The sequence below is a fragment of the Oncorhynchus kisutch genome, linkage group LG14, assembly GCF_002021735.2.
Source record: "Oncorhynchus kisutch isolate 150728-3 linkage group LG14, Okis_V2, whole genome shotgun sequence".
NCBI lineage: Eukaryota > Metazoa > Chordata > Actinopteri > Salmoniformes > Salmonidae > Oncorhynchus > Oncorhynchus kisutch.
The window spans coordinates 75860432-75878509 of NC_034187.2; the positions used below are offsets into that span (position 1 = coordinate 75860432).

Sequence of the window (18078 nt, forward strand, 5' to 3'; positions counted from 1 at the left end):
CAGACACACAGGGGGAGAGGATGGGGAGGACAGACACACAGGGGGAGAGGATGGGGAGGACAGACACACAGGGGGTGAGGATGGGGAGGACAGACACACAGGGGGAGAGGATGGGGAGGACAGACACACAGGGGGAGATGATGCGGAGGACAGACACACAGGGGGAGAGGATGGGGAGGACAGACACACAGGGGGAGAGGATAGGGAGGACAGACACACAGGGGGAGAGGATGGGGAGGACAGACACACAGGGGGAGAGGATGGGGATTACAGACACACAGGGGGAGAGGATGCGGAGGACAGACACACAGGGGGAGAGGATGGGAGGACAGACACACAGGGGGAGAGGATGGGGAGGACAGACACACAGGGGGAAAGGATGGGGAGGACAGACACACAGGGGGAGAGGATGGGGAGGACAGACACACAGGGGGAGAGGATGGGGAGGACAGACACACAGGGGGAGAGGATGGGGAGGACAGACACACAGGGGGAGAGGATGGGGAGGACGGACACACAGGGGGAGAGGATGGGGAGGACAGACACACAGGGGGAGAGGATGGGGAGGACAGACACACAGGGGGAGAGGATGGGGAGGACAGACACACAGGGGGAGAGGATGGGGAGGATGGACACACAAATGGTAAAGACAAACACAGACCCAGAAACACACACATTCAACAAGTAATGGGAACAATGGGGTGCAAACCACATATACACATTCACACACATGAGAGTGAGGAATGGATGGGCAGTGTGGATGGGATGGGCAGTGCAGTTGCAAACAAAGGTGAAAAGCACAGAAGGACATAAAGGACACACGGACAAAAAGAGAGGGAGAGGGACACAGAAAGGAGAAAACGAGAGGGAGAGGGAGCGGGACACAGAAAGGAGGAAAACGAGAGGGAGAGGGACACAGAAAGGAGAAAACGAGAGGGAGAGGGACACAGAAAGGAGGAAAACGAGAGGGAGAGGGACACAGAAAGGAGAAAACGAGAGGGAGAGGGACACAGAAAGGAGAAAACGAGAGGGAGAGGGACACAGAAAGGAGGAAAACGAGAGGGAGAGGGACACAGAAAGGAGAAAACGAGAGGGAGAGGGACACAGAAAGGAGAAAAAGAAAGAAGAAAAAAATTTAACAAACCTCAAAGTAGCAGCAATGGACAACAAGTCAGAATACAAAGATCATGACAGAATGCCGTGACAGATAAACGAAAGAGAGAGGAGGAGAGAGAGAGGAAGAGAGAGAGAGGAAGAGAGAGAGAGGAAGAGAAAGAGAGGAAGAGGAAGAGAGGAAGAGAGAGAGAGAGGAAGAGGGAGAGAGGAAGAGGGAGAGAGGAAGAGAGATAGAGAGAGAGAGAGGAAGAGGGAGAGAGGGAGAGAGAGAGAGAGAGAGAGAGAGAGAGAGGAATAACAAGAGAGGAAGAGGGAGAGAGGGAGGAATAACGAGAGAGGGAGAGAGGAAGAGAGAGGAAGAGAGAGAGAGGAAGAGAGAGAGAGAGGAAGAGGGAGAGGGGAAGAGGGAGGGAGGAGGAGAGAGAGAGGAAGAGAGAGAGAGGAAGAGGAGGAGGAAGAGAGAGAGAGGAAGAGGGAGGGAGGAAGAGCGAGAGAGGAAGAGAGAGAGAGAGAGGGGGAGAGGAAGAGAGAGAGAGGAAGAGGGAGAGAAGAAGAGCGAGAGGAAGAGAGAGAGAGGAGAGAGAGAGGAAGTGGGAGAGAGGAAGAGAGAGAGAGGAAAAGAGAGAGAGGAAGAGGGAGAGAGGAAGAGGGAGAGAAGTAGAGGGAGAGGAAGAGAGAGAGAGGGAGAGAGAGGAAGTGGGAGAGAGGAAGAGAGAGAGAGGAAAAGAGAGAGAGGAAGAGGGAGAGAGGAAGAGGGAGAGAGGAAGAGAGAGAGAGGAAGAGAGAGGTAGAAGGAGAGAAGAATAGGGAGAGGATGAGAGGGAGAGGAAGAGAGAGAGAGAGAGGAAGAGAGAGATGAAGAGGAGAGAGGAAGAGAGAGAGAGGAAGAGAGAGGAATAGAGGAAGAGAGAGAGGAAGAGGGAGAGAGGGAGAGAGAGAGAGGAAGAGAGAGAGAGGAAGAGGGAGAGGGGAAGAGGGAGAGGGGAAGAGGGAGGGAGGAAGAGAGAGAGAGGAAGAAAGAGAGAGGAAGAGAGAGAGGAAGAGGGAGAGAGGAAGAGAGAGAGAGGAAGAAGGAGAGATGAAGAGGGAGAGAGGAAGAGAGAAAGAGGAAGAGAGAGAGATGAATAGAGAGAGGAAGAAAGAGAGAGGTAGAAGGAGAGAGGAAGAGGGAGAGAGGGAAGAGGGAGAGAGGGAAGAACGAGAGAGGAAGTGAGAGAGAGAGGAATAGCAAGAGAGGAAGAGGAGGAATAACGAGAGAGGAAGAGGGAGAGAGGGAGAGAGAGAGAGGAAGAGAGAGAGAGGAAGAGGGAGAGGGGAAGAGGAGAGGGGAAGAGGGAGAGGGGAAGAGGGAGGGAGGAAGAGAGAGAGAGGAAGAAAGAGAGAGGAAGAGAGAGAGGAAGAGGGAGAGAAGAAGAGGGAGAGGAAGAGAGGGAGAGGTAGAGAGAGAGGAAGAGAGAGAGAGGAAGAGAGAGAGGAAGAGGGATAGAAGAAGAGGGAGAGGAAGAGAGGGATAGGTAGAGAGAGAGGAAGGGGGATAGAGGAAAAAGGAGAGGATAGAAGGAGAGAGGAAGAGGGAAAGAAGGAGAGAGGAAGAGAGAGACAGGAAGAGAGTTAGAGAGAGAGGAAGAGGGAGAGAGGAAGAGAGAGAGAGGAATAGGGAGAGGATGAGAGGGAGAGGAAGAGAGAGAGAGAGAGGAAGAGAGAGATGAAGAGGGAGAGAGGAAGAGAGAGAGAGGGAGAGAGAGGAATAGAGGAAGAGAGAGAGGAAGAGGGAGAGGAAGATAGAGAGGAAGAGAGAGAGAGGAAGAGAGAGAGAGTAAGAGGGAGAGAGGAAGAGGGAGAGAGGAAGAGAGAGAGAGGAAGAAGGAGAGGAAGAGGGAGGAATAACGAGAGAGGAAGAGGGATTGAGGGAGAGAGAGAGAGGAAGAGAGAGAGAGGAAGAGAGAGAGAGGAAGAGGGAGAGGGGAAGAGGGAGAGGGGAAGAGGGAGGGAGGAAGAGAGAGAGAGGAATAGCAAGAGAGGAAGAGGGAGGAATAACGAGAGAGGAAGAGGAGAGAGGGAGAGAGAGAGAGGAAGAGAGAGAGAGGAAGAGAGAGAGAGGAAGAGAGAGAGAGGAAGAGGGAGAGGGGAAGAGGGAGAGGGGAAGAGGGAGGGAGGAAGAGAGAGAGAGGAAGAAAGAGAGAGGAAGAGAGAGAGGAAGAGGGAGAGAGGAAGAGAGAGGAAGAGGGAGAGAAGAAGAGGGAGAGGTAGAGAGAGAGGAAGAGAGAGAGAGGAAGAGAGAGAGAGGAAGAGGGATAGAAGAAGAGGGAGAGGAAGAGAGGGATAGGTAGAGAGAGAGGAAGGGGGATAGAGGAAAAAGGAGAGGATAGAAGGAGAGAGGAAGAGGGAAAGAAGGAGAGAGGAAGAGGGAGAGAGGAAGAGGGAGAGAGGAAGAGAGAGAGGAAGAGAGAGAGGAAGAGAGAGAGAGGAAGAAGAAGAGAGGAAGAGGGAGAGGGAAGAGAGAGAGAGGAAGAGAGTTAGAGAGAGAGGAAGAGGGAGAGAGGAAGGAGAGAGAGGAAGAGGGAGAGAGGAAGAGAGAGAGAGAGGAATAACGAGAGAGGAAGAGGGAGAGCGGGGAGAGAGAGAGAGGAAGAGAGAGAGAGGAAGAGGGAGAGAGGAAGAGAGAGGAAGAAGGAGAGGAAGATAGAGAGGAAGAGAGAGAGAGGAAGAGGTAGAGAGGAAGAGGGAGAGAGGAATAGAGAGAGGAAGAAAGAGAGAGGAAGAAGGAGAGAGGAAGAGGAAGAGATGAAGAGGGAGAGAGGAAGAGGGAGATAGGTAGAGAGAGAGGAAGGGGGATAGAGGAAAAAGGAGAGGATAGAAGGAGAGAGGAAGAGGGGAAAGAAGGAGAGAGGAAGAGGGAGAGAGGAAGAGAGAGAGGAAGAGAGAGAGGAAGAGAGAGAGAGGAAGAAGAAGAGAGGAAGAGGGAGAGGGAAGAGAGAGAGAGGAAGAGAGTTAGAGAGAGAGGAAGAGGAGAGAGGAAGAGAGAGAGGAAGAGGGAGGAGAGGAAGAGAGAGAGAGAGGAATAACGAGAGAGGAAGAGGGAGAGCGGGAGAGAGAGAGAGGAAGAGAGAGAGAGGAAGAGGGAGAGAGGAAGAGAGAGGAAGAGGGAGCGAAGAATAGGGAGAGGAAGAGAGGGATAGGAAGAGAGAGAGGAAGAGAGAGAGAGGAAGGGGAGAGAGTTAGAGGGAGAGGAAGAGAGAGGGAGGAAGAGAGAGAGGAAGAGAGAGAGGAAGACAGAGAGAGGAAGAGAGAGAGGAAGACGGAGAGAGGAAGAGAGAGAGGAAGAGGGAGAGAGGAAGAGAGAGAGAGGAAGAGAGAGGAATAGAGGAAGAGAGAGAGAAAGAGGGAGAGGAAGATAGAGAGGAAGAGAGAGGAAGAGAGAGAGAGGAAGAGAGAGAGGAAGAGAGAGAGAGGGAGAGAGGGAGAGAGGAAGAGGGAGAGAGGACGAGGGAGAGAGGAAGAGAGAGAGAGGAAGAAGGAGAGATGAAGAGGGAGAGAGGAAGAGAGGAAGAGGAAGAGAGAGAGAGGAAGAGAGAGAGGAAGAAGGAGAGAGGAAGAGGGAGAGAGGAAGAAGGAGAGAAGAAGAGAGAAAGAGGAAGAGAGAGAGAGGAAGAGAGAGAGAGGAAGAAGGAGAGAGGAAGAAGGAGAGAGGAAGAAGGAGAGAGGAAGAGGGAGAGAGGAAGAAGGAGAGAGGAAGAGGAAGAGAGAGAGAGGAAAAGAGAAAGAGGAAGAGAGAGAGAGGAAGAGAGAGAGAGGAAGAAGGAGAGAGGAAGAGGGAGAGAGGAAGGAGGAGAGAGGACAAGGGAGAGAGGAACAATGAGGGAGCAGCGAGAGAAATTGAACAAAGAAAGGTAGAAGAGCTGAATAATCTTAAAGCAGGATAATAACGTGTCTGGCTAACACGGATTACTAAACATGACAGGCACTGCCAGGACCAACTGTCTCTCTCCCACAGTGTGTGTGTGTGTGTGTGTATATATATGTTTTCAGTGTACCAACTGTTAGTGATGATGTGTTAGTCTGTGTGTGTGTGTGTGTGTGTGTGTGTGTGTGTGTGTGTGTGTGTGTGTGTGTGTGTGTGTGTGTGTGTGTGTGTGTGTGTGTGTGTGTGTGTGTGTGTATGTATATATATATATATATGTTTTCAGTGTTCACTGTTAGTGATGATGTGTTAGTGTGTGTGTGTGTGTGTGTGTGTGTGTGTGCGTATGTGTGTATGTGTGTGTGTGTGTGTGTGTGTGTGTATGTATATATATATATATATGTTTTCAGTGTTCACTGTTAGTGATGATGTGTTAGTGTGTGTGTGTGTGTGTGTGTGTGTGTGCGTATGTGTGTATGTGTGTATGTGTGTGTGTGTGTGTGTGTGTGTGTGTGTGTGTGTGTGTGTGTGTGTGTGTGTGTGTATGTATATATATATATATATGTTTTCAGTGTTCACTGTTAGTGATGATGTGTTAGTGTGTGTGTGTGTGTGTGTGTGTGTGTGTGCGTATGTGTGTATGTGTGTGTGTGTGTGTGTGTGTGTGTGTGTGTGTGTGTGTGTGTGTGTGTGTGTGTGTGTGTGTGTGTATATATATGTTTTCAGTGTACCAACTGTTAGTGATGATGTGTTAGTGTGTGTGTGTGTGTGTGTGTGTGTGTGTGTGTGTGTGTGTGTGTGTGTGTGTGTGTGTGTGTGTGTGTGTGTGTGTGTGTGTGTGTGTGTGTGTGTGTGTGCGTGTGTGAGTGTGTGCGTATGTGTGTATGTGTGTGTGTGTGTGTGTGTGCGTATGTGTGCGTGACTCAGTGAGCGCTGACTCTGAAGTACACCCTGAAGTACACTCTTAGATAAGGGTTATCTAGAAACTAAAAGGGTTCTTCGGTTGTCCCCTTAGGAGAACCTTTTGAAGAACCTTTTTGGTTCGAAGAAGAACCCTTTTGGGGTCCATGTAAAACTCTTTCCACAGAAGTGGTTCTACCTGGAACCAAAAGGGGTTCTACCTGGAACCAAAAAGGGTTCTACCTTGAACCAAAAAGGGTTCTAGCTGGAACCAAAAAGGTTTCTTCAAATGGCTTCCATATGGGGACAGCCGAATAACGTTATTGGAACCCTCAAGCTGGAACACTCAAGCTTCATTGACTTAAGGTTCTCCTTACATCCAAAACCAACCTCAGTGATTTGTGTGTGTATGTGTGTGTATGCTTTATTCACACCCAGAGTACTTGTCCACTCATCAGAAGCAACCAACGAAGCTACTAAGTTTAGACATAGAGAGAGCACCACTAGACTGTTAAAGAGAGGCTTGCTACTGCTGCTGCTGCTGTGCATGTGTGTGTGTGTGTGTGTGTGTGTGTGTGTGTGTGTGTGTGTGTGTGTGTGTGTGTGTGTGTGTGTGTGTGTGTGTGTGTGTGTGTGTGTGTGTGTGTGTGTGTGTAATGCTCAGTGCAGAATGATGGGGTAGTGCGTAGCGTGGCTCTGCTACATTAGCCCCCCAGCACAGCTCATTGCCTTAGTGCCATCCACATCCCCACAGCTTCATAAAATTGCACTAACACTAATGACAACATGGACGGAATGTGTGTGTGTGTGTGTGGTGTGTCTGTCTGTCTGTCTGTCTGTCTGTCTGTCTGTCTGTCTGTCTGTCTGTCTGTCTGTCAATCTCTGTTTCTGAAGCCCATTGAAGCCCATTTACGTAGAAGCCTACTCCCCAATAGGGGCAGTATTTGCAAGGGGGAGGGATTGATTTGATTGCATGTTGATGTGTGTGAGTGATCATGTCATCACAGGTCCATGGAGGGAAGCGAGAGATCAAATACATTTGCAGGGAAATGAAAGCATGGATTTGGCTGGGAGCACATTGTGCATGTTTACATGTCCACTAATAATTTGATATTAAACGGATTATGGCAGCAGGCCGATTAAACAATTTACTCTGCTAATCAGAGTCAAAATGGAAGTAAGCACACGCCGATTAAAACAGCCAGTCTTCTGATCTTTAGAATTATTAAGATTATTAGGACATAAACATGTTCAAGCCTCCATCTGATTGCATGAGTGAAGTGAGCAACAAAAAAAAGTACATTAAACTCTATATGTGTCTGAACTCAGAATCAAATAGGCTTCACAGTAATAACATGGCTGCTATGGTAGAACGTTTCTATTCTTTGCCAATTTTCTGCATTTAGGTTGAGTCCCATCAGGTAGCCTGATATCAGTTGTTTCCATGTCAACAGAATTATTAGGGAAATCATTCTTCTTGTAAATCTTTTAAACGTTTGAATCATAAACTATTAAATTCATTTGACTGCATGTAACCGTGCTCATTGAAATAGACAATCTTTGGATGAATACCAATGGCAAATCACTGCTGATGGAATTACAGACCAGGGAACAGAAGAAACCTCTCTACTGTACTGTGTGTGTGTATCGGTGTGTGTGTGTGTATACATTCTGTTAAGGAATCATATGGAAACGCTATGCGTGGAGCATGACCTCAGTCTATTTCTAAATTCTCTACATATTATAAACCCCTAAACATTATCAGAATCCTTTGTCAATAATTTCATCCCGGAAGATAGTTCAACAGTAGCTACTAGATCTATCTTAATTCAATGCCTCTAAGTAGACAGAGTGGAATTTATGCCATTGATGTTGACACCCCTTGACGTTTGAGTCTCTACAATGCATGGCAAATGGAAACATGTGTGGGAGTGTTTGTACAGTGAAACACAAGGCCTCGGTCTAGATCCAATAAAAGGTCATGAAGGGTCGTCTGCTCCTGTTGTAGAAAGCCTCTTCACTCGCTCATTAACATATGTGGAGAGTTAAATGGATGCAGCTGCTGCCTATCGGTGTTTGTGTGTGTTCAGGGTTATTTGAAAGAGAGTTCAACACATACAAGCGTACGTGTGTCTCTCTTTGTGTGTATGCTTCTCTGTGAGACTCCTCTTTCTCCATCAGATCTCTTCTAAGCGTAAAAAGCCTGGAACCATAGACATAGAATCACTGGAACAACCACATCATTTTGCTCCAGAGAGGAGCAGCGGTCTAAGGCACTGCATCTCAGTGCTAGAGGCGTCACTACAGACCCTGGTTCATTCCCGGGCTGTATCACCACCGGCCATGATCGGTGGTCCCATAGGGCGGCACACAATTGGCCCTGCGTCACCCGGGTTAGAGGAGGGTTTGGCCGGGGTAGGCGATCATCGTAAAATAAGAATTTGTTCTTTACTGACTTCCCTAGTTAAATAAAGTTGAAATAAAAACAAACAAAAAATAATGAAAACACAAAAAAAAAAATAAGTAGATGGTCAATGAATGGTGTCTGTTGCTGTGAGTAGATGGTCAATGAATGGTGTCTGTTGCTGTGAGTAGATGGTCAATGAATGGTGTCTGTTGCTGTGAGTAGATGGTCTATGAATGGTGTCTGTTGCTGTGAGTAGATGGTCTATGAATGGTGTCTGTTGCTGTGAGTAGATGGTCTATGAATGGTGTCTGTTGCTGTGAGTAGATGGTCTATGAATGGTGTCTGTTGCTGTGAGTAGGTGGTCTATGAATGGTGTCTGTTGCTGTGAGTAGGTGGTCCATGAATGGTGTCTGTTGCTGTGAGTAGATGGTCAATGAATGGTGTCTGTTGCTGTGAGTAGATGGTCAATGAATGGTGTCTGTTGCTGTGAGTAGGTAGATGGTCAATGAATGGTGTCTGTTGTTGTGAGTAGATGGTCAATGAATGGTGTCTGTTGCTGTGAGTAGATGGTCAATGAATGGTGTCTGTTGCTGTGAGTAGATGGTCAATGAATGGTGTCTGTTGCTGTGAGTAGATGGTCAATGAATGGTGTCTGTTGCTGTGAGTAGGTAGATGGTCAATGAATGGTGTCTGTTGTTGTGAGTAGATGGTCAATGAATGGTGTCTGTTGCTGTGAGTAGATGGTCAATGAATGGTGTCTGTTGCTGTGAGTAGATGGTCAATGAATGGTGTCTGTTGCTGTGAGTAGATGGTCAATGAATGGTGTCTGTTGCTGTGAGTAGATGGTCAATGAATGGTGTCTGTTGCTGTGAGTAGATGGTCAATGAATGGTGTCTGTTGCTGTGAGTAGATGGTCAATGAATGGTGTCTGTTGCTGTGAGTAGATGGGCAATGAATGGTGTCTGTTGCTGTGAGTAGATGGTCTATGAATGGTGTCTGTTGCTGTGAGTAGATGGTCTATGAATGGTGTCTGTTGCTGTGAGTAGATGGTCTATGAATGGTGTCTGTTGCTGTGAGTAGGTGGTCTATGAATGGTGTCTGTTGCTGTGAGTAGGTGGTCCATGAATGGTGTCTGTTGCTGTGAGTAGATGGTCAATGAATGGTGTCTGTTGCTGTGAGTAGATGGTCAATGAATGGTGTCTGTTGCTGTGAGTAGATGGTCAATGAATGGTGTCTGTTGCTGTGAGTAGATGGTCAATGAATGGTGTCTGTTGCTGTGAGTAGATGGTCAATGAATGGTGTCTGTTGTTGTGAGTAGATGGTCAATGAATGGTGTCTGTTGCTGTGAGTAGATGGTCAATGAATGGTGTCTGTTGCTGTGAGTAGATGGTCAATGAATGGTGTCTGTTGCTGTGAGTAGATGGTCAATGAATGGTGTCTGTTGCTGTGAGTAGATGGTCAATGAATGGTGTCTGTTGTTGTGAGTAGATGGTCAATGAATGGTGTCTGTTGCTGTGAGTAGATGGTCAATGAATGGTGTCTGTTGCTGTGAGTAGATGGTCAATGAATGGTGTCTGTTGCTGTGAGTAGATGGTCAATGAATGGTGTCTGTTGCTGTGAGTAGATGGTCAATGAATGGTGTCTGTTGCTGTGAGTAGGTGGTCCATGAATGGTGTCTGTTGCTGTGAGTAGGTGGTCCATGAATGGTGTCTGTTGCTGTGAGTAGATGGTCAATGAATGGTGTCTGTTGTTGTGAGAAGGTGGTCAATGAATGGTTTCTGTTGCTATGAGTAGATGGTCAATGAATGGTGTCTGTTGCTGTGAGTAGATGGTCTATGAATGGTGTCTGTTGCTGTGAGTAGATGGTCAATGAATGGTGTCTGTTGTTGTGAGTAGATGGTCTATGAATGGTGTCTGTTGCTGTGAGTAGATGGTCAATGAATGGTGTCTGTTGCTGTGAGTAGATGGTCAATGAATGGTGTCTGTTGTTGTGAGTAGATGGTCTATGAATGGTGTCTGTTGCTGTGAGTAGATGGTCAATGAATGGTGTCTGTTGCTGTGAGTAGATGGTCAATGAATGGTGTCTGTTGCTGTGAGTAGATGGTCCATGAATGGTGTCTGTTGTTGTGAGTAGATGGTCAATGAATGGTGTCTGTTGCTGTGAGTAGATGGTCAATTAATGGTGTCTGTTGCTGTGAGTAGATGGTCAATGAATGGTGTCTGTTGCTGTGAGTAGATGGTCAATGAATTGTGTCTGTTGTTGTGAGTAGATGGTCAATGAATGGTGTCTGTTGCTGTGAGTAGATGGTCAATGAATGGTGTCTGTTGCTGTGAGTAGTTGGTCAATGAATGGTGTCTGTTGCTGTGAGTAGATGGTCAATGAATGGTGTCTGTTGTTGTGAGTAGATGGTCAATGAATGGTGTCTGTTGCTGTGAGTAGATGGTCAATGAACGGTGTCTGTTGCTGTGAGTAGATGGTCTATGAATGGTGTCTGTTGCTGTGAGTAGATGGTCTATGAATGGTGTCTGTTGTTGTGAGTAGATGGTCTATGAATGGTGTCTGTTGCTGTGAGTAGATGGTCCATGGATGGTGTCTGTTGTTGTGAGTAGATGGTCTATGAATGGTGTCTGTTGCTGTGACTAGATGGTCTATGAATGGTGTCTGTTGCTGTGACTAGATGGTCTATGAATGGTGTCTGTTGTTGTGAGTAGATGGTCAATGAATGGTGTCTGTTGTTGTGAGTAGGTGGTCCATGAATGGTGTCTGTTGCTGTGAGTAGATGGTCTATGAATGGTGTCTGTTGTTGTGAGTAGATGGTCAATGAATGGTGTCTGTTGTTGTGAGTAGATGGTCAATGAATGGTGTCTGTTGTTGTGAGTAGATGGTCTATGAATGGTGTCTGTTGTTGTGAGTAGATGGTCCATGAATGGTGTCTGTTGCTGTGAGTAGATGGCCAATGAATGGTGTCTGTTGTTGTGAGTATATGGTCTATGAATGGTGTCTGTTGTTGTGAGTAGATGGTCAATGAATGGTGTCTGTTGTTGTGAGTAGATGGTCTATGAATGGTGTCTGTTGTTGTGAGTAGGTGGTCCATGAATGGTGTCTGTTGCTGTGAGTAGATGGTCCATGAATGGTGTCTGTTGTTGTGAGTAGATGGTCTATGAATGGTGTATGTTGTTGTGAGTGGGTGGTCCATGAATGGTGTCTGTTGCTGTGAGTAGATGGTCTATGAATGGTGTCTGTTGTTGTGAGTAGGTGGTCCATGAATGGTGTCTGTTGCTGTGAGTAGATGGTCTATGAATGGTGTCTGTTGTTGTGAGTAGATGGTCAATGAATGGTGTCTGTTGCTGTGAGTAGATGGTCTATGAATGGTGTCTGTTGCTGTGAGTAGATGGTCCATGAATGGTGTCTGTTGTTGAGAGTAGATGGTCTATGACTGGTGTCTGTTGCTGTGAGAAGGTGGTCCATGAATGGTGTCTGTTGCTGTGAGTAGATTGTCCATGAATGGTGTCTGTTGCTGTGAGTAGATGGTCCATGAATGGTGTCTGTTAATGTGAGTAGATGGTCAATGAATTGTGTAGGTTGCTGTGAGTAGATGGTCCATGAATCATGTCTGTTTCTGATGGTCCATGAATGGTGTCTGTTGTTGAGAGTAGATGGTCAATTAATGGTGTCTGTTGCTATGAGTAGATGGTTAGTGAATGGTGTCTGTTGCTGTGAGTAGATGGTCTATGAATGGTGTCTGTTGCTGTGAGTAGATGGTCTTTGAATGGTGTCTGTTGCTGTGAGTAGATGGTCTATGAATGGTGTCTGTTGCTGTGAGAAGGTGGTCCATGAATGGTGTCTGTTGCCGTGAGTAGATTGTCCATGAATGGTGTCTGTTGCTGTGAGTAGATGGTCCATGAATGGTGTCTGTTAATGTGAGTAGATGGTCCATGAATGGTGTCTGTTAATGTGAGTAGATGGTCAATGAATTGTGTAGGTTGCTGTGAGTAGATGGTCCATGAATGATGTCTGTTTCTGATGGTCCATGAATGGTGTCTGTTGTTGAGAGTAGATGGTCAATGAATGGTGTCTGTTGCTATGAATAGATGGTTAGTGAATGGTGTCTGTTGGTGTGAGTAGATGGTAAATTAATGGTGTCTGTTGGTGTGAGTAGATGGTTCATGAATGGTGTCTTTTGGTGTGAGTGGGGCTGTGGTGGTCATGACATTTTGTCAGCTGGAAAAGACTGCTGGTGTCATGGTAATTGACCGTTAATTAACATAAACACATTTAGCATCTCCAGGCCTCCACACATATAAACTGCTGATGCCTTTGGAACGGCTACATTTAAAACTGTCTAATAAATCAATTTAATATAAACCATCATAAAAACATTCCATTATATTTTTAAGTCAAGTCAACAAGAAACAAATCATGTTATAAAGAACATGTATTTCAGAATAACAGAACATGAGTTCTTCCTACTGTATGTTATCTGGCTATCCTACATGCCATAGGCTGTAGGCTTGTTCATTTAGCTGGATCCTGGACTTCTTGACGGGTAGGCAACAACACATCTGCCATGCTGATCCTCAACCCTGGGGCCCCTCAGGGGTGCGTGCTTAGTCGTCTCCTGCACTCCCTGTTCACCCACGACTGCGTGGCCAAACACGACTCCAATACCATCATTAAGTTTGCCGATGACACAGCAGTGGTAGGGAGGAAGAGAGAGACTTGGCAGTGTGGTGCCAGGACACCATCCTCTCCTTCAGTGTGAGCAAGACAAAGGAGATGATCATGGATTACAGGAAAAAGGGGGGCCGAACGTCATTCTCATTGACGAGGCTGAAGTGGAGCGAGGCTGAAGTGGAACGGGTAGAGAGTTTCAAGTTCTTTGGTGTCCACATCACCAACACACTATCATGGTCCAAACACACCAATACAGTCGTGAAGAGGGCACAACAACATCTTTTTCCCCTCAGGAGACTGAAAAGATTCGCATGGGTCTCCAGATCCTCAGAAAGTTCTACAGCTGCACCATCGAGAGCAACTGGTTGCATCACCACCTGACCGTATTGCGCTACATAGGGTAGTGCGTACGGCCAAGTACATCACTGGGGCCAAGCTTCCTGCCATCTAGGACCTATATACCAGGCGGTGTCAGAAGAAGACCCAAAAAATTGTCAAAGACTCCAGTCACCCAAGTCTGCTTCCGCATGACAAGCAGTACCAGAGCTTCACGTCTAGGTCCAAAAGGCTCCTTAAGAGCTTCTAACCCCAAGCCATAAGACTGCTGAACAATTAATCAGATGGCTACATAGACTATTTACATTGACACCCCCCCCCCCCCCCCCCCCCCCCCCCCCCCTTTGTTTTTACACTGCTGCTACTCTCTGTTTGTTATCTATGAATAGTCACTTTAACTCTACCTACATGTACAAATGACCTTGACTAACTTGTACCTCTGCACATTGACTCGGTACCGGTACACCCTGTATATGCTGTAGCTTCCTTATTGTCATTTTCTTGTGTTACTTTGATTAGATTTTTTACATTAGTTTATTTAGTAAATATTTTCTTAACTCTATTTCTTGAATTGCATTGTTGGTTAAGGGCTTGTAAGAAAGCATTTCACTGTAAGGTCCTACTACACCTGTTGTATTCGGCGCATGTGACAAATAACATTTGATTTGATTTGATTTGAAGATATGCTTTTACCTTAACTCAATAAAATAGAAAGGATGTTTTTCTCGTTTCAGAGCGAGAACGCTGATGAAGTGGCCATGTTGAGAATATGCTAGATTTAGAGTTGTTTGGCAACTTTAGTTGTGAATGATACAAACCTTAATGTCTTAGAAATGAAAACGTATATGGGCTGCATGATGTGACTATAGCCTATTGATTTGAGAAAGTAGTAAAAAAAAGCTTTTAAATGTTCCTTCCCTCAGGCTGCGCAGCTGTTCTCTCAGCAAGTGGTCATATGTAAAATCAGGGAGGGGAAAAAGACATGGAGGCTGTGCGCTTTCTAGACTACTTTACAGCGGAGCTGTACTTAATATGAGCAGCTGAGAAATAAATATAACAACACTTAATTCACCCCATGCATCAACCACTGTTTGAGGAGCTCTCGCTGGGGACAGGTGATATTCCACCCTAACTCTGTATGCCAGGGGCTCCCCAGCCCTGTTCCTCTGCAGCTACCCAGGGCTTCATTTGGAAAACCAAGTGAAATTGGTAATACTGTCACCGCAACAGACCTAATGGATGGTCCATGTATGATGTATGTTAGCGTGAGACAGACAGGCAGACAGTTCTGGTTCTACAGCTCTAAGTCGAGTCTACCTACCCAGCTCTCTGCTTTTTAGACTTGTCAGAGATGCCATCTCGAGACATGAGCTTGTTGAAGACCACAATACCGATTAGCATGTTCATCTGAAAGGGATAGAGAGAGACAGAGAGAGAGAGATTCAGGTTAAGCATTAAGATCTGAGACAAGACTCTGCCAACTATAATCTTTTCGATTCCCAGACTGAACAGTCTAAAATGGGATTTGGCTTTGGTGGACAGGGTTATGAGTGTACGCGTGGTGTGTGTGTGTGTGTGTGTGTGTGTCAGGGGGTGGTAGAGTTGAAGTGAGCAGATCCCGAGTCTAACCCCCTTTGTCCCGACCGTGCGCCCTTTAGGACTAAGTTCTACTGAGTGTGCTTACAACTTTGATCCCTGACCCACTGGTACACATTACACACACACACAGAGATTAAGCGTGCGCACGCACACACACATACCGTTGTGCGAGCACGCACGACACGCACACCCACACACCCCAGCCAAGCTTCGTCACGAGTGCTTTTCCATTGGGAAATCCTGCCCATGTTAGAGATTTTCCACGCCAGTGACATGTCCCTCTTCATCCTGACCCCGTTTGCTCTCTCCTCTCACTCCCTTCTCTACCTCCTTCTTTCCCTCTTTCTCTCTAACGCTATCTCTATGTCCAATCTTTCTTTCTCCCCCACCTCCCCTTCTCTTTTCTCTCCTTCCCTCCATCCTATCCTTCCCTCTACCCTTCTCTCCCTCCCTTCTCCCTTAACTCTCCTTTCCTCTACCCTTCTCTCCTTTCCTTTACCCTTCTCTCCTACCCTCTACCCTTCTCTCCTTTCCTTTACCCTTCTCTCCTACCCTCTACCCTTCTCTCCTTTCCTTTACCCTTCTCTCCTACCCTCTACCCTTCTCTCCTTTCCCTTACCCTTCTCTCCTACCCTCTAACCTTCTCTCTTTCTTTCTCACCTGACTCTAAAGTAGCCCTCCCTATCCCTCTACAATCTCTCCACTCTCTTTAAGAGTGCCTGTCTACTCCCACAGACTGCCATAGAAAGCTTGTTTCTTCACCTTGAGAAAAGAAAAGGAGTCCACTGGAACATAGTCCAGATCAGTGATCATTAATCCTGGACCTCAGTCTATTTTCACCGCATACTGTGTTTTTCCATACAAACCTTTGTCTCTACTCCATCGAGCACTTTAGTGTATTGATACATCTGCAACATTTCTTTTTAATTTATTTTCTTCCACGTTGTCCGTAGTAATCTTCATGTCTACTGCACTGAGCACACCACTGATATTTCATTTCCAACCATAAATCTGTCTTCCACGTTGTCCGTAGTAATCTTCATGTCTACTGCACTGAGCACACCACTGATATTTCATTTCCAATCATAAATCTGTCTTCCACGTTGTCCGTAGTAATCTTCATGTCTACTGCACTGAGCACACCACTGATATTTCATTTCCAACCATAAATCTGTCTTCCATGTGGTTCGATGCTTTAACCTGCGTCTTTCCTTCATGTTGACATTCCCGTCATGTACGACCTCGTTGCCCTGGGAGACAGCGGTCTCAAGCTCCGTTATTTGCCGAAGGCTAGATTCATTTTTTTTCATTAATTAGACGGTCATCCTAAGGAGGCCTGTGTTACTCTGATGTACCTCGTCTCAATTACATCTGTTTTGTCTGAGGGGGCTCTCCAAACACAACATGAGGGGAGCAGGGACACACACACATGCAGACGCACGTACACACACACACACACACACACACACACACACACACACACACACACACACACACGTATCTGGATTATTGAGAATGTGTGTATTGACACAGGGATTCACACTGAATACAGTCAGTAATTCTACAGACAGCCATGCAGTAGAGATCTAAACTCAGCAATAAACGTCCTCTCACTGTCAACGGCGTTTATTTTCAGCAAACTTATCATGTGTAAATATTTGTATAAACATAACAAGATTCAACAACTGAGACAACTGAGACAAAAGTTCCACAGACATGTGACTAACAGAAATTGAATAATGTGTCCCTGAACAAAGAGGGGGTCAAAATCAAAAGTAACAGTCAGTATCTGGTGTGGCCACCAGCTGCATTAAGTACTGCAGTGCATCTCCTCCTCATGGACTGCACCAGATTTGCCAGTTCTTGCTTTGAGATGTTACCCCACTCTTCCACCAAGACACCTGCCAGTTCCTGTCTTGCAGGAAATCACGCACAGAACGAGCAGTATGGCTGGTGGCATTGTCATGCTGGAGGGTCATGTCAGGATGAGCCTGCAGGAAGGGTAACACATGAGGGAGGAGGATGTCTTCCCTGTAATGCACAGCATTGAGATTGCCTGCAATGACAAGTTCAGTCCGATGATGCTGTGACACACCGCCCCAGACCATGACGGACACTCCACCTCTAAATTGATCCCGCTCCAGAGTACAGGCCTCAGTGTAAAGCTCATTCCTTCGACGACAAACGCAAATCCGACCATCACCCCTGGTAAAAGGAATTGCTATTTACAGATGAATAATTTGTGTTTAGTGAGTCTACCAGATCAGAGGTACTAGGAATGACCAGGGATGATCTCCTGATAAGTTTGTGAATTTGACTATTTTCCTGTCAAAATGTAATCAGTACTTTTGGGTGTCGGGAAAAATGTGTTGATTAAAAAGTACATTCTCTTCTTTAGGAATGTAGTGAAGTAAAAAATGGCAAAAAAATATATAAATAAGTGAAGTACAGATGCCCCAAAAAACTACTTTAGTACTTTAAAGTATTTTCACTTAAGTACTCTAGGGAGTTTTTCCTAGCCATGTAATGAGTAATTTTGGGTGTTGGGAAAAATGTATGGAGGAGAAATTACATTATTTTCGTTTGGAATGTAGTGAAGTGAAAGTTGGCAAAAATATAAATACTAAAGTAAAGTAACATACAGATTCCCCCAAAAACGACTTCAATAGTACTTTACTTAAGTACTCTAGGGAGTTTTTCCTAGCTACATACATCTGTATTGCTTGCTGTTAGGCGTTTCAGGCTGGGTTTCTGTATAGCACTTTGTGACATCAGCTGATGTAAAAAGAGCTTTATGAATACAATTGATTGAATTTGATTGATTTACATCACTAGACACAGGTAACTCTAGATACATCACTAGACACAGGTAACTCTAGATACATCACTAGACACAGGTAACTCTAGATACATCACTAGACACAGGTAACTCTAGATACATCACTAGACACAGGTAACTCTAGATACATCACTAGACACAGGTAACTCTAGATACATCACTAGACACAGGTAACTCTAGATACATCACTAGACACAGGTAACTCTAGATGCATCACTAGGCACAGGTAACTCTAGATGCATCACTAGACACAGGTAACTCTAGATGCATCACTAGACACAGGTAACTCTAGATGCATCACTAGA

The 18078-nt window shown here is 46.0% G+C and overlaps 1 protein-coding gene across 2 annotated transcripts in view; it reads right to left on the reverse strand.

Moving 5' to 3' along the window:
* The window catches only part of LOC116353424 (adhesion G protein-coupled receptor B2-like), a 231560-nt gene that overhangs the window by 85655 nt on the left and 127827 nt on the right, over positions 1–18078 (reverse strand). For both annotated transcript variants that reach the window (XM_031788983.1, XM_031788982.1), the window contains exon 16: positions 14657–14742. In XM_031788983.1, coding sequence (XP_031644843.1) covers positions 14657–14742 — 86 coding nt within the window. The remainder of the gene's footprint in view (positions 1–14656; positions 14743–18078) is intronic.